Source organism: Chrysemys picta, unplaced genomic scaffold (assembly GCF_011386835.1).
Source record: "Chrysemys picta bellii isolate R12L10 unplaced genomic scaffold, ASM1138683v2 scaf81, whole genome shotgun sequence".
In the NCBI taxonomy this organism is placed as follows: Eukaryota; Metazoa; Chordata; order Testudines; family Emydidae; genus Chrysemys; species Chrysemys picta.
The window spans coordinates 135,661-159,753 of record NW_027052788.1 but is presented as its reverse complement, the minus strand read 5'-3'; the positions used below and the strand labels follow the sequence as shown (position 1 = coordinate 159,753).

Here is a 24,093-nt window from a genome sequence, read left to right as displayed (position 1 = left end):
GGAACAAGAACCTCTCAACCCTCAAAGTGATAACAGGGAATTCTTAAGTAATCAATAAAATTAATACATGATTCATAGATTGGGCTTCAATACGAATGTAAAAGCTCTCCAGAGTCATGAGCAGCGAGCAACCGGCGAGGGGCAAGCCAGAGAGTGAGGAGACTCCCAGCCTGATCCCCAGAACTCAAGCAGCCGGGCCCATTGCTCAGCGCCACTGCCTTGAAGTTGGGAACAAGCCAGGCCAGACACCAGCTTGATGCCACCAGCCTGTGAGTGCTGCAGCTGGTGTCGGCTGTTAGAGCATGTTAGGGATGGAGAATTGAGGAGAATAAACTGCAGAGGCACTAACTCAGTGCTACAGAAAGCTTTAATCTCCAACAGCAGACCCCACCACACAGCAGATGCAACAGGAAAACTACCTTGTATATTGAACTCTAACAGGGCAGAGGTGGGTGTCACAGCAGATGAGCAAAGACAGCAAAGAGCAGAGCCCCCAAAGCCAGTCACTAGGCCCGGACTGGCTTCAGCAGTGGATTTTGTAAAATTTAGGTGACCATCATTCCCCCTGAATCATCTGAATGTTTCTTCAGTCCCCTCAGCGCGGAATCCGGCCAGGCTCAGAACGGTGAGCAAGAGCGCTGTTGCTGAAACAGAGCAAAAATCCAGAGCGCTGTTAATCATAGACTCTGGTACATCCCACAGGCGACAAAGCCCCAGCAGCTCTCCCTGACCAGGTCTGTGCGGACAGACACGGCTCAGACGGGGGCAGCTGGGGCAGACCAGACAGACACAGATTAGGAGGATGTTTTTTGTCACTCAGGCCTCACATGGGAGGGTGGCATTTTTCTGGCCTTTGGTGCTGATAGACCCTTGAATGGTGAGCCCCTCTGCAAGGCCCTTCTGAAGCTTGGTATTTGAGAGATTTTAGTGACCAACCTATTGCATCTCTCTAGCTAGCCTGCAACTCACTGAGGGTACCTGTGTTTGAAAGGAGCCAAGTGGTCCCTTATTTTGGATGTCTCCGACAGTATATATAGAATGAGAAGTTTTGTTTTCAGAGATTCACAGTAGCCACAAGTCTAACTGAAATGAAAGGGGGGTGGGGTAGAGGGTCAACACATCTGAAAATCAGGCCCGAATTGGACAGTCAAATATTGAAACCCAGCTCAAAGGCCATATCTTACAATATGGGCCACAGGCCACAGGAAATCAAACCGTTCTGGCTGTTCACAGCTCTGAGCAGGGTTCTAGAGAACACAAGATGGCTGTATTTGCTAATGTCAAGTATCAGGGGGTAGCCGTGTTAGTCTGTATCTACAAAAACAACAAGGAGTCTGGTGGCACCTTAAAGACTAACAGATTAATTTGGGCAATTGAGGTTTTTACTCACGAAAGCTTATGCCCAAATTAATCTGTTAGTCTTTAAGGTGCCACCAGACTCCTTGTTGTATTTGCTAATGACTCACCTTAGCTAGCCACACTCCGTGCTTAGACACCTTTGAGAAGACTGTGATAGATTATCAGGTTTCCATGTAAATTTGGCCAGCTCTGCACCAGTGCCTCTGGACACTTACACTGTGTCTAACTCTCCTCTATGGTGGGTCCTCTAATGGGTTTAACTATTTAGGATTTCAGCTCTCACTGGGCAGAGTAATTGATGACCCTGAACCTGTTCCCTCTACTCAAACACTAAGGAGTGATACTTCAGGCTGTGAACCATGGGCTCATGATTTCAGGGTTATCCTGGAAGAGGCAAGGTATGCTTAGATACGCTCCAATACCCCGTCAAAGTCTTGATATGTAATGTCTGCTTACTAACCCTTGAGAAGGAACTTTGCAGGGTGTGACGTTATTGACATAAACTGGGACCATATAGATCATTGTTGCAACCAAGGTCCTGTAGTGGCACCCAAATCTTGTATAAAGGGGGTCAAATGGGGTGTCTAGGACAAGGTTATGGTTTACTGGTTATGATTATGCTGTCTATATGTGTGTATCAGTTTTGTAGTTGAAGTTATGAATATTGGCTCTATACTGTCTGTATGGCAAACTTATGCTATGCTTCTGGGTGACATCCCAGACAAGCTGAGATTAGCTCTGCCTAGCCTGCTTGATGGCCCATTAAGGACCATCAGCTATACAATGGACCCATTGAGAGAAGGCAGATACGCCTTGTACCTCAGCAAAGTATGCAGGGACTGGCCCATGTGACTCCAGACTCAGTAAGAACAAAGAGGTGATCTTACACCTGGAAAAGACTATATAAGGCTGATGCCTGATCTCCATCTGGTCTTCAATCCTGCTTCTTACCTCTGGAGGAACTTTGCTACAAGCTGAAGCTTTGAACAAAGGACTGAGGACCCATCCCAGCGGGGGATGTATTCCAGAGACTTGATCTGAACCTGCAGTTTATTCCATCGCAGCTGCAAGCCTGAACCAAGAACTTTGCCATTACTGTATGTAATTGATTCCATTTAACCAATTCTAACTCTCATCTCTATCTTTTTCCTTTTATGAATAAACCTTTAGATTTTAGATTCTAAAGGATCGGCTACAGCGTGATTTGTGGGTAAGATCTGATTTGTATATTGACCTGGGTCTGGGGCTTGGTCCTTTGGGATCAGGAGAACCTTTTTCTTTTACTGGGGTATTGGTTTTCATAACCATTTGTCCCCATAACGAGTGGTACTGGTGGTAATACTGGGAAACTGGAGTATCTAAGGAGATTGCTTATGAGACTTGCAGTTAGCCAGTGGGGTGAGACTGAAGTCCTCTTAGTCTGGCTGGTTTGGTTTGCCTTAGAGGTGGAAAAAACCCCAGCCTTGGGCTGTAACTGCCCTATTTGAGCAATTTGTCCTGAGTTGGCACTCTCAGTTGGGTTCCGCCAGAACCGCATTGTCACAGTGGCGTAGTCGTGCTTGGATCCACAGAACCAGGTCAATTAAGCTTTGGGTCAGAACCCCACGCTATCCAAATTTGAATTTTGGGATTGAGAGTTTGGTTGGTTAAAGAGCTGCTGCAATGGCTGAGCAAAGAGCATATGAGGGACTTGGGAAAAAAGCCCTGGAAAATTTGTGTTCAGAAAAGAGGATAAGCTTTAGAAAGAAAGCTACAAAGGAAGAATTGAGAAATTTGCTAATAGACAGTGATCAGGGGGCAAGAGCACAGCCCTTACCTGAGGCTGCAGAAGAGGCAGAAAAAATTAGGATGCAAAGGGTGACAAGTAAACTGCAATTTGAGCATGAACAGAAGCTAGCAGATCTTCGATTGCTGGAGAAGCACAAAATAGCAGAGTTAGAAAGAGAGAGAGAGAAAGAGGCTGCCGAGAGAGAGAAAGAGGCTGCCGAGAGAGAGAAAGAGGCTGCCGAGAGAGAGAAAGAAGCTGATCAAAGAAAGAAGGAGGCTGATGAGAGAGAAGAGAGAGCCCGTAAGGGGCGTCTAGAGCTGCTCGCTGCTGAGCAGGAGACTCACAGGATGGAACAGGAGACAGCCAGACTTCAGCTCCAAGTAATGGAAGAGCGGAGAAAGTCATCCCCACCTGGTACTCCACTTCCCCCCCGCCATGAGAAAAACTGGGAAAGGATGTGTCCCATTTACAATGATACTGAGGATATAGAGGAGTTTTTGTCTACCTTTGAACGCCTCTGCAATCTGTACCAGATCCCTGAGGGTCAGCGAATGCCTGTCCTGCTAACCAGACTGACTGGAAAAGCCAGGGAGGTGTTTAATGACTTGGGGGAACAAGAAGCATTAAATTATGAGCGGTTTAAGGATTCTGTGTTAAGGCGATTCAAGGTTACTCCTGAATCTTACAGAGTTAAGTTTAGAGAGTTTAAAATGCCTAAGGATTGTACTTTTGTAGAATGTGCTCATAAGCTGATGGGTTTTGTTAAAAAGTGGGTTATGGGAGCCAAGGTTCATGGGAGTTTTGAAAAACTGCTGGATTTAATAACTTTGGAACAGTTCTTAGACATTGTGCCTGACAATGTGAGAGCAGCTGTGTGTGACAGGGACCCTGAGTCAGTCCTACGGGCAGCAGAGATTGCCGATGCCCATACCCAAAACAGGGCTCGAGAAGGGTGTAAAACCCCGGGGAGAACTGATCACCATTCTCCCCAGTTCAAGAGGAGGGAAGGATTTAAAAATAAACCTGACTCTTCTAAAGGAGTTCAAGGGGGCCCAGAGGGTAGGAACTCACATCCCCAGCAGGTTACATGCTATCGCTGTGGTATGCTGGGCCACATGAGACCAGACTGCCCGACACTGAAGGGCAGCCCAAAACCAGCAACCCCAGATGCCACGGCCAATGCTAACCCTGTTGTTGTAAACTCACAGGCAAGCCACACAGAGCCCAGCATTGGTGCCCTGTGTGCAAATGCTGTTTCTGTTGTCTCTGAAGGATTTGACCTTAAAACTCACATTAAAGCTAAATATGGGGGAAATAATGCAGAGTTTATTAGCAGTGCAGAAGTGAATGGAGTGAGGTGTATGGCATGGAGGGACACCGCAGCAGATATTACTCTGGTTAAAGCAAGTCTGGTCAGGAAGGAAGATTATTTGCCAGGTGAAGATGTAACGGTTGTAGCCTTATCTAAGTATTTTGTCAGGGTGCCTTTGGCTAAAATCCACCTGAAATGGAAGGGATTGGAGGGCACCATGGTTGTGGGAGTAAAAGACATAATCCCTAAGGATATTATGATTGGAAATGATATTAAAGCTATGGTCAGTCAAGTTAATACAAACCAGGCACAAGAGAGGATTGATCCTAAGGTTGTGCCTATGGAGGGTTTCTCCAAAAGTTTGTCTTTGGAAAGTAGCTGTTTGGCTGTGAATGAAGTTTCTGAATGTCTATCTAATGTCTCAGAAGTAAATCTGGAATTAGATCAAGCGAAGGGAGAGGAGAACAAGGAGATTTTGGATGAGCCTAGGCAGTCTTGTGAGCTGATGGCTTTATCTAGTCAGCAGTTTGGGAAGGCAAGGAGAGTGGAAGATGGGTGCCTCTATACCTTATCTGTTTCCTGTGCGAAGAATAGTGACAGTGAAGGAAATGTGCCTGTGTCTGTCAGGGGTGTTGACTTGCCTATGGAGGAAGCTACCCCAGTCTCCAAGCAGTTGTCTGTGAACAGCCCGGTGTGCTGGGACAAGGGAAATGAAATCCCAGACAGTATGTCTAGTAAAGGAAAATGCGTCTCCAACTCTTTTTTGTCTGTGGAGCAGACAGAAGATGCCTTTCGGCCTGTGATGGTTGAGAGTAATTTAGTTGTCTCAGAGTTGGTTCTGGATTCAACCAAAGCCCAGGAAGGGAATGGTCCTAAGTTTGCATCTGCTGGGGAGAATGGCCCCGTAACTAGGTTGCATCCAGTTAGTGGCTTAGCAAAATCCCAGAGACCAAACAGTTCTGGTGCTTGTATTTTGCCTGTTGCTCATGTGTGGTTGGAGAAGGGTGTAACAACTCTGTCTGATCAGGGTGATACCCTAGCCAGGGCACAAGGAGAGCAGAAAGGTAATTTGGTTGTGTTACCTACGGACAGTTTAACAACTTGTAGCAAAAAGGAAAAAATTCCTAAGCTTGTGTGTGGCAAAGAGAAGGGAAGTATTTCTAACCTTTTATCTAGGAAGACTATGGGTTCGCCTGAAAGGGGATTCTGTAGAAATCTGCCTGATGGGCCAAAGGTGATCCTGAATATAAGTAAGATCCAGACAGAGTCTGTTGTTGCTCAGGAAAGTGTGCCTTTAGAGCAAGCCCTAGGTGAAGAGGGTAAGGGCAGAATTTCTGTGAGGGGTGAATTGCTGCTTAGAAAAGCTCCTGGAGAAAGGAATCCTCATGGTACTCGGTGCAAGCAGTTCCCTACAATTGAAGGGTGTGAGAGTGATTTAATCAAGGAAATTTCAGTTCCTAGCAGCCAAAAATTGTCTGTTGTGAAGGGATCCACTAACTTTCCTTGTAAAAGATCCAGTGTGGGTAGCTTTGAGAAGGTCTCAGAGGAAGTAAAAGTTGTTAAGGGATTGAGGCATCCCTATAACCAAGTGGCTGTGTGGGGCCAACTTGTTGGGGAGACAATGGTGTTGGAACAGGAATGTCTCCTTTCTGATTCTTTAAATGAGCAGTTTGTGCTTCAGGGTTTGAGGACAGATTTGGTTACTGATGTGTCAGAGCAGAGCAGTTTTATGGCTAAATGCTTGAGGATGCAGGGGAGAGGAAGCAAACTCTCACCCGCAGACTCTTTGGATTTGTGTGGTATCTCTTTAAGACAGAGTCCAGCCTTGGAGATGATAGCAGTTACGAATATGAAAACTGGTGGACTGGCTCTGGTCTGGGGTAGTGCAAATTACTTGCCTGGCTGGGAAAGGAAGGACTTGCTAATAGCTGTTAGCAAAGAGGGCCCACCCCATCAGCCAGTGAATTCTGTTAAGCAAGAGAAATCAGGGTTTGATCCTGCAGGACAAGGAGGAAAGAGAAAACTGAATTTTGCAAAGGGAAGCCACAGGTTGACCCTAAAATGCCCAAACTCCAATGGTATTGAGCCAAAGGGGTGGCATGACAAACATGACTGTAGATGGACACTTGCAATGAACTTGTTGTTATTGCTAAATTTTGTAATTAATGTGTTGCTATTGCCACAAATGGTAAAAATATACAATGTGCCTAATCTTTTGGAGAATTCATTGAACATGTTAAAAGGAATACATGAAAACACACGTTATGTTAAAAGGCCTTGTTACACTGGGGTTTCACCGGCAATGCATATAAACAATATGGGAACTTTTCACAGGGGAAAGGACATTCCAGACCTAATGTGCTGTATGAAAAGGAAGACTGAGGCACACTACCATATTGCTTTCATGGCTAAATGCCAAGATTCCTGGACTATGAAGAACATTAATATCTGCATTTATGCGACGTTAATTGGGTTCCAAACATTGGCCCGAGCTTGTATGGATAAAGTAGCAGTTTTCTTTAGCTCTTGGCAAGATCACATGGCACATACAGGAACCATGCTGCCAGAGCAGATCCAATCCACTATTGTTCTAACTAAGTGTTACCTTGAGTTTGTAAAGAGGTTCAATCATGTTATTGAACATGACTTTGATGAACCATTTCTGTTATACACTGGTATGGCTTCTAACCCAATACTAGCTGTAGTGATACAGAACCCAGGATGGGGAGCTCTTGGGGTGCAGTCAGTGATGTTTGTGTCATCCCTTCCTGCATCAATTTTGCGTTGGGGGTGTGACGTTATTGACATAAACTGGGACCATATAGATCATTGTTGCAACCAAGGTCCTGTAGTGGCACCCAAATCTTGTATAAAGGGGGTCAAATGGGGTGTCTAGGACAAGGTTATGGTTTACTGGTTATGATTATGCTGTCTATATGTGTGTATCAGTTTTGTAGTTGAAGTTATGAATATTGGCTCTATACTGTCTGTATGGCAAACTTATGCTATGCTTCTGGGTGACATCCCAGACAAGCTGAGATTAGCTCTGCCTAGCCTGCTTGATGGCCCATTAAGGACCATCAGCTATACAATGGACCCATTGAGAGAAGGCAGATACGCCTTGTACCTCAGCAAAGTATGCAGGGACTGGCCCATGTGACTCCAGACTCAGTAAGAACAAAGAGGTGATCTTACACCTGGAAAAGACTATATAAGGCTGATGCCTGATCTCCATCTGGTCTTCAATCCTGCTTCTTACCTCTGGAGGAACTTTGCTACAAGCTGAAGCTTTGAACAAAGGACTGAGGACCCATCCCAGCGGGGGATGTATTCCAGAGACTTGATCTGAACCTGCAGTTTATTCCATCGCAGCTGCAAGCCTGAACCAAGAACTTTGCCATTACTGTATGTAATTGATTCCATTTAACCAATTCTAACTCTCATCTCTATCTTTTTCCTTTTATGAATAAACCTTTAGATTTTAGATTCTAAAGGATCGGCTACAGCGTGATTTGTGGGTAAGATCTGATTTGTATATTGACCTGGGTCTGGGGCTTGGTCCTTTGGGATCAGGAGAACCTTTTTCTTTTACTGGGGTATTGGTTTTCATAACCATTTGTCCCCATAACGAGTGGTACTGGTGGTAATACTGGGAAACTGGAGTATCTAAGGAGATTGCTTATGAGACTTGCAGTTAGCCAGTGGGGTGAGACTGAAGTCCTCTTAGTCTGGCTGGTTTGGTTTGCCTTAGAGGTGGAAAAAACCCCAGCCTTGGGCTGTAACTGCCCTATTTGAGCAATTTGTCCTGAGTTGGCACTCTCAGTTGGGTTCCGCCAGAACCGCATTGTCACACAGGGCAAAGGCCCTGCTGCTTAACCTTTTCAAATACCAGAGGGGTAGCTGTGTTAGTCTGGATCTGTAAAAAGCAACAGAGTCCTGTGGCACCTTTAAGACTAACAGATGTATTGGAGCATAAGCTTTAATGGGTGAATACCCACTTCGTCAGATGCATGTAATGGAAATTTCCAGAGGCAGGTATAAATATGCAGGCAAGAATTATTTATACATATTTATACCTGCCTCTGGAAATTTCCATTACATGCGTCTGACAAAGTGGGTATTCACCCACAAAAGCTTATGCTCCAATATGTCCGTTAGTCTCAAAGGTGCCACAGGACTCTCTGTTGCTTTTCAAATACATTACCACAAATGTGGGGAAGAATCTGCATCATCACTACGGTGTACATGGAGCTGTGCTTCAAACCCTATTGTGACAGAAATGGCAATTTCCTGGACACACCTCACAGAATGAATTTTCAGTATTTTAGGACATCATTGTATTAAAATGCAAATGTTTATGTGTCACTGCAGGATTGTAGGGAACTCCTCTAGGAGACATAACTAATATAAACCTTGGGGTCAGTAGTGCAGGAAGCTCCCTAGAAGTGCGGGGCGGGGGCCACCAGTGCCCGAACCATAGCCCCACCCCTTTCCCTGTGAGGTCCCACCCTCGCTCTGTTTCTTCCCCTGAGACTCCACCCCCTGCTCACTCCTCTCCGTCCCCTCTCCCTTGTCGCTCGCCATGGCCCCCTGGTCCCCCCTGTTCCAGAGCCCCTAGTTAAAAGGGGTTTCCTAGGAAATACTCAAGAGGTGTGGAAAGCAACTTATGCACCTCCAGACCTATTCTTTTGAAGCTACACCTTAAGGAGAAACCTGTTGTCTGGACGATTATCTATTCACGGACAGTTCCCCAGCAGCTGTCTCACCCTCCGTCTCCTCAGGTATTTGGTTGCACACCCCAGGGAGGTAACTGGATTGTCATTGGTACTGGCAGAGACATCCACCCCCTCCTAACTGTCAGCTGTCCCATTTGCAGTTTGTCTCACATGGTCCCTTACAGGCCTGGAGCTAACTGGGGGCTGAGATGCAGCTGGTTTTCCCAGCCCTGCGTGGGCAGAGTGGGCAAACCTGGGCAAAGTGACCCTGCTGGTCACATATGGCACATCACTTTCTCCCACCCATCTCAGGGCTTCTGGGAGGTGGTTTCACTAGTGTGGGTCTAGGCTTGGGCCTGCTCCCTGCCCCCTGATCCCATTCACTTCCTATTAGGTTTTCTATCAAATCCACGCCGACTATCTGCATAATGGTTGGCCCATGTCCCAGCTATGCCTGCATCTTTGGGATTTTTGTCTATTTCCTGGATTTCAGGTCTGGGTGGGGTGAAGCATTTAGAGAATTGTTCTAAACACATTAATTCATAGGCCTCATGGACCATGGAAACCCTCTATCTCCATCTCCTTAAATAATCCCTAATTTGGGTTGAAACCACAGCACACGTTATGTTCCTGTTTTCCTTCTCTAGATGCTTCAGGCGTCACTTTAAACTTTAGCGACAAACCTTGTTCACATCACTTATAATATCTGCAACCCTCCCTTCCCATAAGGCTAAAAATGTCCCAGGCCTTTTTCGCAGACAGTTGTGGAGCCAGGTACCATGCCATATCCCCTTTTCCCACCTCATTCAATTCACACCCCATCTCAAAAGCATTTAGAAACATAGCCAGGCCCCCCACCTACCTAAAGTGAGGAAGAAATTTGGAATCTTTGCCACCCACTGGGACAAGTACCTAAGGAGTGGGTTTACCTACCTTCAGTTTCTCCAGCTCAATCTGCTGTTGATGTGCCCTTTCCTTATCTTCGGCCTCCTGCTGTCACTGGCATTCCTTCTGCTTTTCTTCTATCTCTCGCTGGCGCTGCTTCCCCTTTTCTTCTCTCTTTCGCTGGTGCTCCTCGTGCTGGCGCTGCTTCTCCTTTTCTTCTCGCTTGTGCTGGCGCTGCTTCTCTTTTTCTTCTCTCTCGTGCTGGCGCGCCTTCTCCTTTTCTTCTCTCTCATGCTCGCGCTGCTTCTCCTTTTCTTCTCTCTCGTGCTGGCGCTGCTTCTCCTGTTCTTCTCTCTCGTGCTGGCGCTGCTTCTCCTGTTCTTCTCTCTCATGCTGGCGCTGCTTCTCCTGTTCTTCTCTCTTGTGCTGGTGCTCCTCGTGCTGGAGCTGCTTCTCCTTTTCTTCTATCTCTCCCTGGCACTGCTTCTCCTTTTCTTCTCTCTCTCGCTGGAGCTGCTTCTCTTTTTCTTCTATCTCTCGCTGGCGCTCCTCATGCTGGCGCTGCTTCTCCTTTTCTTCTATCTCTCGCTGGCGCTCCTCGTGCTGTCGCTGCTTCTCCTTTTCTTCTATCTCTCGCTGGTGCTCCTCATGCTGGCGCTGCTTCTCCTTTTCTTCTATCTCTCGCTGGCGCTCCTCATGCTGGCGCTGCTTCTCCTTTTCTTCTCTCTCTCGCTGGCGCTGCTTCTCCTTTTCTTCTGTCTCTCGCTGGAGCTCCTCATGCTGGCGCTGCTTCTCCTTTTCTTCTCTCTCGTGCTGGCGCTGCTTCTCCTTTTCTTCTCTCTCTCGCTGGAGCTGCTTCTCCTTTTCTTCTCTGTCTCGCTGGTGCTCCTCGTGCTGGCGCTGCTTCTCCTTTTCTTCTCTCTCTCGCTGGAGCTGCTTCTCCTTTTCTTCTCTGTCTCGCTGGCGCTCCTCATGCTGGCCCTGCTTCTCCTTTTCTTCTCTCTCTCGCTGGCGCTGCTTCTCCTTTTCTTCTCTCTCTCGCTGGTGCTGCTTCTCCTTTTCTTCTCTCTCTCGCTGGAGCTGCTTCTCCTTTTCTTCTCTGTCTCGCTGGCGCTCCTCATGCTGGCGCTGCTCCTCTTTTTCTTCTATCTCTCGCTGGCGTTGCTGCTCCTTTTCTTCTCTCTCTCGCTGGAGCTGCTTCTCCTTTTCTTCTCTGTCTCGCTGGCGCTCCTCATGCTGGCCCTGCTTCTCCTTTTCTTCTCTCTCTCGCTGGCGCTCCTCATGCTGGTGCTGCTTCTCCTTTTCTTCCCTCTCTCGCTGGCGCTGCTTCTCCTTTTCTTCTGTCTCTCGCTGGAGCTCCTCATGCTGGCGCTGCTTCTCCTTTTCTTCTCTCTCGTGCTGGCGCTGCTTCTCCTTTTCTTCTCTCTGTCGCTGGAGCTGCTTCTCTTTTTCTTCTATCTCTCGTTGGCGCTCCTCATGCTGGCGCTGCTTCTCCTTTTCTTCTCTCTCTCGCTGGCGCTCCTCATGCTGGAGCTGCTTCTCCTTTTCTTCTCTCTCTCTCTGGCGTTGCTTCTTCTTTTCTTCTCTCTCTCGTTGGCGCTCCTCATGCTGGCGCTGCTTCTCCTTTTCTTCTCTCTCTCGCTGGCGCTCCTCATGCTGGCGCTGCTTCTCCTTTTCTTCTATCTCTCGCTGGCGCTGCTTCTCCTTTTCTTCTCTCTCTCGCTGGAGCTGCTTCTCTTTTTCTTCTATCTCTCGTTGGCGCTGCTTCTCCTTTTCTTCTCTCTCTCGCTGGCGTTCCTCATGCTGGCGCTGCTTCTCCTTTTCTTCTATCTCTCGCTGGCGCTGCTTCTCCTTTTCTTCTGTCTCTCGCTGGAGCTGCTTCTCCTTTTCTTCTATCTCTCGCTGGTGCTGCTTCTCCTTTTCTTCTCTCTCTCGCTGGCGCTGCTTCTCCTTTTCTTCTCTCTCTCGTTGGCGCTCCTCATGCTGGCGCTGCTTCTCCTTTTCTTCTATCTCTCGCTGGTGCTGCTTCTCCTTTTCTTCTCTCTCTCGCTGGCGCTCCTTATGCTGGCACTGCTTCTCCTTTTCTTCTATCTCTCGCTGGCGCTCCTCATGCTGGCGCTGCTTCTCCTTTTCTTCTCTCTCTCGCTGGCACTCCTCGTGCTGGCGCTGCTTCCCCTTTTCTTCTATCTCTCGTTGGCGCTCCTTCTCCTTTTCTTCTCTCTCATGCTTGCGCTGCTTCTCCTTTTCTTCTCTCTCATGCTGGCGCTGCTTCTCCTTTTCTTCTCTCTCTCGCTGGCGCTGTTTCTTCTTTTCTTCTCTGTCTCGCTGGCGCTGCTTCTCCTTTTCTTCTCTCTCATGCTGGCGCTGCTTCTCCTTTTCTTCTCTCTCTCGCTGGCGCTGCTTCTTCTTTTCTTCTCTTTCTCGCTGGCGCTGCTTCTCCCTTTCTTCTCTCTCGTGCTGGCGCTGCTTCTCATTTTCTTCCCTCTCTCGCTGGCGCTCCTTGTGCTGGCGCTGCTTCTCCTTTTCTTCTCTCTCTCGCTGGCGCTGCTTCTCCTTTTCTTCTCTCTCTTTCTGGTGAGATGTAAACACAGTTGTAAACAGAGGAGTTAACTTCAAGATGACAGCAGTCTCCTTCTCGTTCAATGCTTCTGCCACCATGTAATGATCTTTCAGTTCATTAAACAATAAACCAGTGAATGAGAAAGGAATAAAAGAAACTAGAGACCTTCTGTGGTGAACTGCTGTGCACAGGTACACTGTGTTCTCAACCCCAGATTCCAAGGCACATCTGTAAATTCCTATATTCATAATATCATCCCTTATGAGGGATGCCCTCTAAATTATATTCTTCCACAAACATATCTCTGCTGTGAGTGATTGTACAATATATACCATGTCATCAGTTGTTACAAAAAATGGTTAGTTACCTATACAGTAACAACTGTTCTGCAAGACGTGGTGTGCACATATACATTCCATTGCAGGTGTGTGCACACCCAATGCACTCGAGTTGGAGACCTTTGCCAGCAGTACCAATAGGCAGTGCATGCACCCCATCTCTCCTCTTGCCCAAATGAGACAAAAATGGTGTGTGTCCACCGCCTCCCTCTCTATTCCATCACACTGCTGTAGGCAATGTCCAAAGTAGTGGGAAAAGTGGGAGGGTCATAGAATGTGTACATGCACACGACATCTCAAAGAACAAGTTACAGTACAGGTAAGTAACATGTTTTTCTACTTGGAGTGATTGTGCACATATACATTCGATGATAGGTGATTCAACAGTAGTTCCCGTATAGGTGGAGGGACTTTGGATTATTTAAAAAGAGATTGTAACACTAACTTGAATTGCCACGAGAGGCTTGAGTGACAACGTAACAAGTGGACAAGGTATGCACAGATGACCACGTCACTGCCTTGCGTATATCAGCTATTGGAATATTGCTCAGAGAAGCTGATGAAGTGGAGCAAGCCCTGGTGGAGTGAGCCATTATTCTCTGTGGAGGAGAGACTTTCGCAAGATTGCAGCAGAGCTTCATGTAGTCAGAAATCCAGTCTGAGAGTCACTGAGATGACACTGATTGACCTTTGATTCGCTCAGCATAGGCTACATAATGCTTGGGAGAGGTCCTGAAGGATCTGGTGAGGTCCAAGTAGAATGACAGGGGTCTAAAAACATCCAAAGGCTGAAGTGTTTCCTCAGCTTTAGACCCAAGGGGGAGTGGGATTTGGGGAAAAACACTGGGAGATGAATTGTTGGTTAGATGGAAGGCTGACATTACCTTAGGCATTACCTTATTGGGGGAGGAATAGCTCAGTGGTTTGAGCATTGGCCTGCTAAACCCAGGGTTGTGAGTTCAATCCTTGAGGGGGCCATTTGGGGATTTAGTTGGGGTTGGTCCTGCTTTGAGCAGGGGGTTGGACTAGATGACCTCCTGAGGTCCCTTCCAACCCTATGATTCTATGATAAACTTAGGGTGTGCCCTAAGAGAAATCTTGTCCTTAGGGAAGATTGTGAAAGGAGGGTCAGCCAAGAGAGCCTGAAGTTCAGAAACTCTTCTTGCAGAAGTGATTACCACTACAAAGGCCATTTTCATAAGACAATAGTGATAATGAAGTAGCCATAGGCTCAAAAGGGGAGCCCATGAGTTTGGAGGAGACTAGATTTAAATCCCATACAGGAGCAGACACAGAAGGATAAAATGGAGATGCAAATGGAGCATTGTCTCTCACATGTCCCTCACCTGGACAGATCAAACAACTGTCGTGCCTGTCTGTGACATGGAAAACAGCCCTGAACGTGGAATGTTGTCAAATCCTGGGGAATTTATCAAAGTAAAATCTCCCAGAAAACTATCAAACTGTAATTACTAACAAATTAAATTATTGAACACTAACTCACTGTATACCCTAAAACGATGGAAGACTGGCTAAATGAAGGGAAAGTCAGGGGGGACACAACGGTCACCATGGGCAGTGAGAAGGAACTGAGAGGGAGTTGGCAGAGAACACAAGGAGAGAGGGGCACAGGTGCTGCCTGCTCGTACTGCTGGCTAGTCTCTGAAGTCAGTGCCCTGGGTGCACATACACCTGCAGTAGAATGTATATGCAACAGTCACTGGAAGAAGAACCTTATTCACAAGACTCAGTTTTCAAGGAGAACTTCGTTTATTCTGGGAATCCAAATATTTTTCCTTAGGAGCTTTTTGCAGAATCACTTGCTTGAATTGATTTTAGCTCCTCAGGACATATTGTATCTGCTATGGGATTCAATATGCTGTATTAATTTGTTTACAGAGTAGATATATTTGCCGAAATTGCTGAAATCCACTCCAGGACCCTCATTTTGGGTTTTCACAGCTTGAACAATATCTGAAAAGCTCGCAGGATCCTACTCTGGTTTGCATTCTCTTACGTATTCTTCCATAGTAAAGGTTCCCTGGATTAATAGTTGGCATCAACATTCACTTTCCCAGGATGACATTTCATGGTGAAGTTGAAACCTTGAGAGCTCTGAAACCATCAATGATGAGAAACATTTAGCTTAGCTATCGTCATCACATATGTTAGTGGGTTATTATCACTACAGACTGTAAAAGAAGGTTCATAGAAGAGGTAATCTCTGAACCTTTATGTTAAGGCCCACTTCAGAGCAAGAGACTTTCCCAGAGTATAAGTGGTAGTTATCTGCAGGTGTCAACGTTCTGGCTCCACAGGCAATTGTCTGGGGCTTCCCATCTAGATGCTGGTACAGGACTGCTCTCAGGCTCTCTTTTGAGGTAACCATATGCAAGGTGAATGGTTTCTGTAAATCTGGATAGGCCATGATTGGAGAATTGGACAGTGTAAAGTAATGCTAAACTGTATTATACTGTTTAGACACTAGGTGGTGCTCTGTGTAAAATACCTCAACTGAGCCCACAACATCCCGACCTGGCAGTGAATTAAAGTGTCTTAAAGAGAACACATCTCTTGTATCTCTCTGGGGTGGAGGCTCCGTAACCAGGCCATATCCAGTACTTGACATGGTGTCAGAAGTGAAGGCAGCTTAGGTAATGCCAGAGGAGAACAGAATCAAAAGAAAAATAGCAACAAAAGTTGCAAAGAGAAAAAAAAAACAAAGATTGCAGGATCTCATCAACATGCCACTCTTCAGTGCCCCACAGAATTTCAGCTCTGACAGTCCTTCAGAATGGAAAGATGTAGGTCTTGAAGGCAGAGATGACCCATACCTGCCAAAAGTGGGTGGGGACACAAGTAAGGGCAGAGTGAAAACAGTGGCTTTAGCAGATGTTACTGAGCATGCTCAGTCCATGTGAGCCTTCTCCGTACAAGTCAAGCAGTTAAATCTGGGTGGGGGCGCATGACCCCTTGTGCAACATTTATCAATGTTGATAGATGCAAATAATGCACATTAGAAAACATAATCCCAACTATACATACAGAATGATGGGGTCGAAATTAGCTGTTTCTACTCAAGAAAGAGATCTTGGCGTCATTGTGGAGAGTTCTCTGAAAACATCCACTCAGTGTGCAGTGGCAGTCAAAAAGGTGAACAGAATGTTGGGAATCATTAAGAAAAGGATAGATAATAAGACAGAAAATATCATATTGCCTCTATATAAAGCCCACATCTTGAATACTGCATGCAGATGCGGTCGCCCCATCTCAAAAAAGATATATTGGAATTGGAAAAGGTTCAGAAAAGGGCAACAAAAATTATTAGGGCTATGGAACAGCTTCCATATGAGGAGAGATTAATAAAACTGGGACTTTTCAGGTTGGAAAAGAGACAACGAAGGGGGGATATGATAGAGGTCTAAAAAATCATGACTGATGTGGAGAAACTAAATAAGGAAGTGTTATTTACTCCTTCTCACAATACAAGAACTGGGGCCACCAAATGAAATTAATAGGTAGCAGGTTTAAAACAAACGAAAGGAAGTATTTTTTCACGCAAAGCACAGTCAACCTGCGGAACTCCTTGCCAGAGGATGTTGTGAAGGCCAAGACTATAACAGGGTTAAAAAAGAACTAGATACATTCATGAAGAATAGGTCCATCAATAGCTATTAGCCAGGATGGGCGGGGATGGTGTCCCTAGCCTCTGTTTGCCAGAAGCTGGGAATGGGCGACAGAGGGTGGATCACTTGATGATTACCTGTTCTGTTCATTCCCTCTGGGGCACCTGGCACTGGCCACTGTCGGAAGACAGGATACTGGGCTAGATGGATCTTTGGTCTGACCCAGTATGGCCGTTCTTATGTTCTTATGCCCCCCATATGTTACCTCTGTTTGCAGGAGCAATGAAAGAAAACAGACGTAAGGAAGCAGGTTAGCAGTGGACAAAGCACAAACTCAGAAGTGGCCTTGTAAATAATGTGTAGTTAGTAGATAAAGAAATAGTAAGGAGAATAATGTGTGATAAGATTGCAGCTTTGCTCACTAGCACATTTTGCAGCTCATGGACAGTTTCAGGTTACGAAAATTAGTAGATTAATTATAAAGTGTGTGATACGATGTTTTATCCAATAGTATTAAGTGTAAGTGTGTATGTAACCTGATTCATGATTATGTATGTTAGCTGTGTGGTGTACCTTGTACCCACCCCCTACAATTAAGCCCGGTCAGCTCAGGTATAGTTTGATTGTATGCCAATAAAGAAGCCTCAGTGACAAGTCAAGTTGAACTGATTTCTTGGATTCCAGAGAACTGGATAAAGCATTCTCCCGGGACTGGATGAAGTGTTCTGGATAAACCAAGTGGAAAAGGTCTTGGAGGGAATCCCAACAACAGACTGGAAGCAGCATTTTGCAAGATTTTGCTTTGCAACCAAACTCCACAAGGAAACTGCACACATTCAGATATGCTCTTTCATTTGTGCTATGGGGAAGCAGACAGAGCATATCTTTAAATCGTTTACCTTTACTGAAGACAATCACAAAGATGATTATGCCAGAGTTCTGGCTGTGATTGATGCATACTTTATACCTCAGTGCTGAACTGTATTATACAGGTCAGCCACTGCATGGCACCATGTGTAACAGACACACCTGGCAGTGCATTAGAGCAGTGGTCCCCAACCTTTTTGTGGACAATAGCACATTCATGTTTTCAGAAGAGTGTGGCGGGTGCCAACAATTTTTCAAGGCTTATTTTGCATTTGTACATTAAATAATATGAAAACTATCATATTTAATATTACATAATATATGAATCCATAAGATAAAAATGTAATTTTACATGTAAAAGGTATTAATTAAATTATTCTGCAATTACTCTTTCACCTTACCATGTGAATTTGCTCTTTTTTATCTACCTGTAAGAAAAATTAAGGTGTTTTTACAAAATAAATATCATAAACAGTTTTCATCTTATTTATTTTTAAAAAGTAAAACATTGTTGAACTGCTGGTCCAAATATATTTATTATTCTTACTTTAACATAGATAGCCAGTTATGGTTAATTAAAAAATATTCTTTGTATTTTTACTTGTATCTGGATTTCAATAAACAAACAAACAAATATTTAAAAAGTTAAACACAAGTTAATCATATGCGCTCATCAGCACTTAATGGAAAATAGGTATCATTAATTCACGTGGTTTTTCTAATAAAGTCAGTGTGATTTTTGGCACTGAGTTTCTTCAGCCAATTTTTCGTAGTTGGGAGAGTAGGATGATATTCCCATTTATAAGCAATCGTCAAGATGGGCATCTGTAAGCCGAGATCTGTATTTTGATTTTATGATGTTCATTGCTGAAAACAGAACTTCGCGTAGATAAGTGGAACCAAAATAAGATTTTATTTTGTATGCTACATTTTTTAAGGCAGGAAACTTTTTTCGGTCAACCAGATTCCAAAAGTTTTCATCTGTTGCGCAGGATTTTAGAACAATATCATTTTGAAGGTCCAAAATCTCCAGTTCCACTTCTTCTGTTCTTACTTGAATGATACTCGCAATTGATGTAGCCATTTCTGTTACCTTTATTTGGCAAGTAAAAGGATTCACAAGAAAGGCAACTACAGGCTCAATGATGGTGAACTGTTGAAATCTCTTTTCAAATTGTTCCAGAAGTGTTTGAATGTGGATAACAACTGGTGATGGGCTAAAATCACTGTCACATACCATTTTCTTCATACTTGGGAAATGTACGAGAGACTTCGTCTTCATATGTGACATCCTCAAGATCAGTTTTGCTTTAATGATTTTACAGAACCTATCATTTGAGCCACATGTTTGTCTTTTCCCTGGAGCTCAAGATTTAAAATGTTCAATTTGTCAGTGATATTGGCAAGAAAAGCCAAGTCCATTAACCAGCTGGAGTCTTCTAGTTGCTCGAAGTTCAGATTTGTGGACTTCAGAAATTCTTTGATCTCTTCAATTAGGCTTAAAAATGTGCAAGAACTTTACCTTTGTTCAGCCATTGTACTTCTGTGTGCAAGATAAGATCAGATTGTTTATCATCAACATCTTCCAACAGGGCCTTAAAAAGTCGGTGTTGCAAAGGTTTTGCTTGAATAGAGTTAATTATTTTAATAACGACATTCATGACATGTTGAAAAGAAAGAACTTTGACGCACAAAGCTTCTTGGTGGATAATGCAATGATAAGGCATAAAGTTCAGAAAGGATTCATTCTTCTTGCAGAGTGCAATGAATCCATTGGCACTGACCATCATTGCTGGTGCTCCATCAGTGATGATCGCAGACAGCTTGCGTAGTGGCATACTAACTGATGTTGCATATAATTTGAATAAATTATAGATGTCCTCACCCTTTGTTCACTCTTTCATAGGCAATACTTTTAGTAACTCTTCTTTTACGGTGAAGTCACTAAATACCATCCTCACCGTAACTGCCAACTGCGCTGTATCTGATATATCTGTCAACTCATCGAACTACAGTGAAAACCAGTCACATATTTCCAAGTCATCCTTTAGCTGATTTGCATGTCACTTGAAATTGCATGTATCCTCCTCGTACCTGCGGTGTCTGATAACTGCAAGTCTTGCACTGCCAACAAAATCTCATGCTTGTTAGGAAATCCTTGAAACAGGCAATCAGCACCAGTCAAAAATGCTTCCTTCAACAATTTACCATCTTGAAACGGTTTTTTCTTCTTTGCGAGCAGATGAGCAATTTTAAAAGAAGCAATAGTAGCACTTTTAGACTTTACCACTTGTCTAGTGAAAACAGATTGTTGGGCAGATAGGTTTGATTTGAGTTGATTAATTTTATTCTTTCTCAACTCAGATTTAAGTGGATGACTAATGTCAAAAGAGCCATGATTAGTTTGGAAATGGCTTTCGACATTATGTTTTTTTGGCACTGCAACAGCACCCCCGCACAATAAGCAAACCATTTCCCTTTATTTTCAATAAAACAATAGGATTCTTCCCACTCTGCGTTGAAATAATACGTACGTTATCTTTTATTTGAACCACTCATTTTGGGGCAACATGTTAAAAAAATAATAAATCGCAAAGCACGAGAAAACAGCAGTATCAGTACAGCAGAAGAATACTCACATACAAGGCTGGCCCCAGGCACCAGCAGAGCAAGCATGTGCCTGGGGAGGCACATGCTAAGGGGTGGCATTCTGTCCATTCTTGGGGTGGCAGAGTCCGAGCAATTTTTTTCCCCCTGCTTTGGAAGTTTGGGAGGCAGTCTGAGCGGCTGTTTTTTGTTTGTTTGTTTGTTTGTTTTTGGCAGTTCTGGGCAACGCGGAGAGAAGCTGGAGAGAAGCGGCGCCCCCGTGCCTGCTGGGGACAGAGTACACCAGTGCCCGCAGCCTGCAGCCCTGGTGTTCTCTGTCCCCGGCAGGTGCTGGGCCACGGCTTCTCTCCCTGCTGGGTGCTATCTTTCACACCGTGTCACTAGACGGGCGCACATAAATGCCCCAGCGGGCACCATGGCACCCGCGTACACCACATTGGGGACCATTGCAATAGAGTGTCTTAAAAACAATGCAGCTTTTGTTTCTCCCTGGGGTGGGAGCGCTGTAGCCAGTTCATATCCGTTATGTGACAGACGGCATGAATCAATTGTTTTTCACTCTGTTGATTTTACATGGAAGGTGTTCAGATACTACAGTGATGGGCGGCAGTATGATACCAGTTAGATAGATAGGAAGGAAGGGAAAATCCTCTCTCCTCCCTGTTCCCTTTTCATCTCCTAAAGACTTCTCCCTCAAGACCTCAGGAGGCCAGCATGGACATGGGGCTGGATAAAAACAGAATTCCCCCATCCCTCCAAAATCTACCTTCCATTGCATTTGGGACAGGGGATAATCTGACTGGCCTGACTCCAATTGACAAACAAAATGTAAAACTGAGGCCAGGACTACACGAGAAACTTACACTCACACCCCTGAGCGACATAGTTATATCAAACTAGTCCCTGGGATAGACAGTGCTAAGTTGACAGGAGGAGGATTAACTACAGAAGAAGGTAGTGTCTTCACTGAAGCAGGCTACAGGGCAGCTTTAATTGTGCAGCTGCAGCATTTTAAGAGTAGACCTGCCCCGAGAAAGAAAATAACCCATAGCCAGCTAGGGTAATGCAGTGTATCTACTCTGTGCTTTACCCAAATGGGGCAGCAGCTGTCACTGCTGCTCCATGGGGGAAACATACACTGTGCATTACCCCAACTGTCCTCCAACCCCACTGAATCTCACCAATTGCTGCTGCAGCTTCTCCTCTCTCTCTTTTCCCCGCTTCTGCAACACGTCCATCTCCTCTTTCATCAGCCTGGCTTTCTCTCTGAATTCCTGCTGCAGCTTCTTCTCCTGCTCCTTTCCCTGCTTCTGCAGCCCGTCTATCTCCTCTTTCATCAGCCCGGCTTGCTCTATGAAGCCCTGCTGCAACAGCTTCTCCTGCTCCTTCAGCTTGCACTCCACGGTTCTGTCCGTCTCCTGCCTCATCTTGGCGGTCTCCTCCTCCATCTTGGCTTCCACCTGTCTAATGTTCTCCTGGTGGCTGCGTTCCACGTCTCTCATCTCCTGCTCCAGCTGCCGCCTTCTCTCCTCCTCTGCCTTGTTCTGCTGCCCCAGCCACTCCGCTCTTGCCTGCTCAGCTTTTTGTAAAAGGGAAAACAAAATTTAAAAAGATGATGGCATCATCCCCCTCCTACTGTGGAGTCTCCATGTGGCAGACAGTGCCAAGCCTCTCAGACGTGTATTGGGGCTGATTATAAAGTGGCAGTAGCCTCTCCACAGAAGGCTGCCAGTGGGTCTCCACTGTAATAAAATGGCACTACCTGCTCCACAGTTAAGTGGGTTTCTGTTATAAGCCTGATTGTGCCCCATTTTCAGTTCCCACAAAGAAAGTCAGGTTGGTCTGAAAAGTGTCAAGGTAAGTTTGGACCAACACTGAATTTTTCTACTAAATTGGAAGTGAATCAGACCAGGGTAGGAGAAGTATAACACTCATAACAGATGTGTTCACTAGAACTCAAAAACTCTGTTTCACCAGAAAGAAGAAGAGAGATGAAAGGGAAATTACTTACTGGTAATTCTGTTTGTCATATGTCTCTTTTCTCCCATCCTACAGGAGTAGTTTAATGAACAGACAGTGTCATGGAGCCATCTGCTGGAAGCAGGGAGGCAAAACAAACCAAGCTCCCACCTCTGACTATATCAGTCCCAGCCAGAGCCGTCTCCTTCCTAATATACAGACTTGCAGAGCCATAAAGGGGGAAAACAGTATTCATGTTAATAAATAATAACGTGGTTGCAGCAGGGAGGAGGGTGGGATGTCAGATGGGAGAAGAGGAGAATACAGCTAACAGAATTACCAGTCTGCAGTGTTCTTGTTGCTGTGCTGATCCCAGGATATCAGAAAGAAAAGGTGGGTGAAGCAGTGTCTTTTATTGAACCAACTTCTGTTGGTGAGAGAGACAAGCTCTCTAGCATCACAAGCTCTTCTTTGGGCCTGGGACTATCCCAATAAACCTGGGTGCCTAGTTACCTCCCAGGAGCAGTCTGCGTTTTCTTAGCCACAGCAGAGAAATGAAGGGGAAACTGTCTCTGAGGAGCAGAGATGAACCCCAGAGACTGAAAGGCAACTAGAATACCTGGCTCCTGCCCAGTGAGGGGTGTTCAATAGATGCTTTTATAAGGCCCCAGAGGTACATCTCATAGGGCAGGTCCATGCACAGTGAGTTGCTAGGCACTCAGTTTATCTCCCTCAGCGAGGGAGCCTGGGCTGGCGTCTGAACCTCTGGGTTACATAAGGGCAATGATTTCAAACCTGAGGCTTAAGCCCTACCCTGATCCAGCAGCTCTGTGGCTGATGGGAATTTTGGGAGTCAGCCTGGAGCACCAATGGTAGCTCAGAGGCCAGCATAGATGTTATTCAGTGGCAAAGAACTACATGCACACAGAGCTGAGGTAAGGTAGGTCATCCCCTTGCAGAATGCTGATTTGAGTAATCTGAAACTTCTGAAACCCATGAAATGCACAGTTAAGCTTGCCCACACAACCTTAACTCTGCCCTCTTTCAGCAATGCCCCAATATGTCCTGTTAACACATATACCTTTACTCTGCCAATCCCACAGCTGCTGAAAAGTACAAGCTCTTCACCTCCTTTTACAACCCATTCATGCTCACCCAGGGGTTTCCAGCAAACACTATTACAGGACAAAAAGGAAAAAAAAAAAGAAAGAAAAAGCATGCCCACTGCACCTTTCCTCTGCCTTCTATGAGAAATGCGTCAATACACACATAGCATGTACTCACACCGGCTCTTGGCAGTATAGGATTCAGGAGGTTCCAGATCCTGGCAGACATTCACACTTTGCCAACTTCACAGAAAGAATACCACACGGGCACAACTTAAGAACCACTTCCCAGCCCTAACACCCCCCTTACGCTGACTCACAGGCTACTTCTAAGTGGAATACAGGATCTGGTCTATGAAATAACTCTAGCAGAACCATTTGGTAATACTGACCATAACATAATTAAATATAGGATAATACAAAAAAAATCAATCAGAGTAACATTTCACTTTAAAAGGAGGACCTACAGAAAATGAGGATGCTTGTTAGATGGACATTAAAAGGAGCTGTCACAAGGTTGAATGCCTGCAAGCAGCATGGGAACTATTTAAAAACACCATAATAGTGGCTCTGATTAAATGTATAGCCACATGAGAAAAGACAATAAGAGGACCAAACGAATGACAGCATGGCTGAACAGCAGAGTAACAGAGGTTGTTAGAGGCAAAAAGGTATCTTTTACAATTTTGAAGTCAAATCCTAGTGAGGATAATAGGGAGCAGCACAAACTCTGGCAGGTTAAGTGTAAAAGGACAATAAGGCAGGCTGTGAGATAATTTGAGAAGCAACCTGCTAAAGACACAAAAACTAACACTAAGAAATTTTATGTACAACCGAAGTAGGAAGTCTGCCAAACAGGCAGTAAGTCCACTGGATGACCAGGGTGTTAGAGGAGCAGTCAAGGAAGACAAGGCCACTGGAGAAAAGCTAAATGAATTCTTTGCATCAGTCTTCAGAGAGGGAGCTGCCTGCCCTTGCAGCACCACATTCT

The 24,093-nt window shown here is 45.2% G+C and overlaps 1 protein-coding gene across 2 annotated transcripts in view; it reads right to left on the bottom strand.

The window, feature by feature from the left end:
• Positions 1-349: 349 nt before the first annotated feature.
• LOC135972190 (trichohyalin-like) overlaps positions 350-24,093 on the bottom strand; it is a 142,454-nt gene continuing 118,710 nt past the window's right edge. For both annotated transcript variants that reach the window (XM_065579085.1, XM_065579084.1), the window contains 3 exons: positions 21,219-21,616; positions 10,088-12,610; positions 350-644 (listed from right to left, as the gene is read on the bottom strand). In XM_065579085.1, the coding sequence (XP_065435157.1) occupies positions 10,151-12,610; positions 21,219-21,616 (2,858 nt within the window). In that variant the 3' untranslated portion in view covers positions 350-644; positions 10,088-10,150. The remainder of the gene's footprint in view (positions 645-10,087; positions 12,611-21,218; positions 21,617-24,093) is intronic.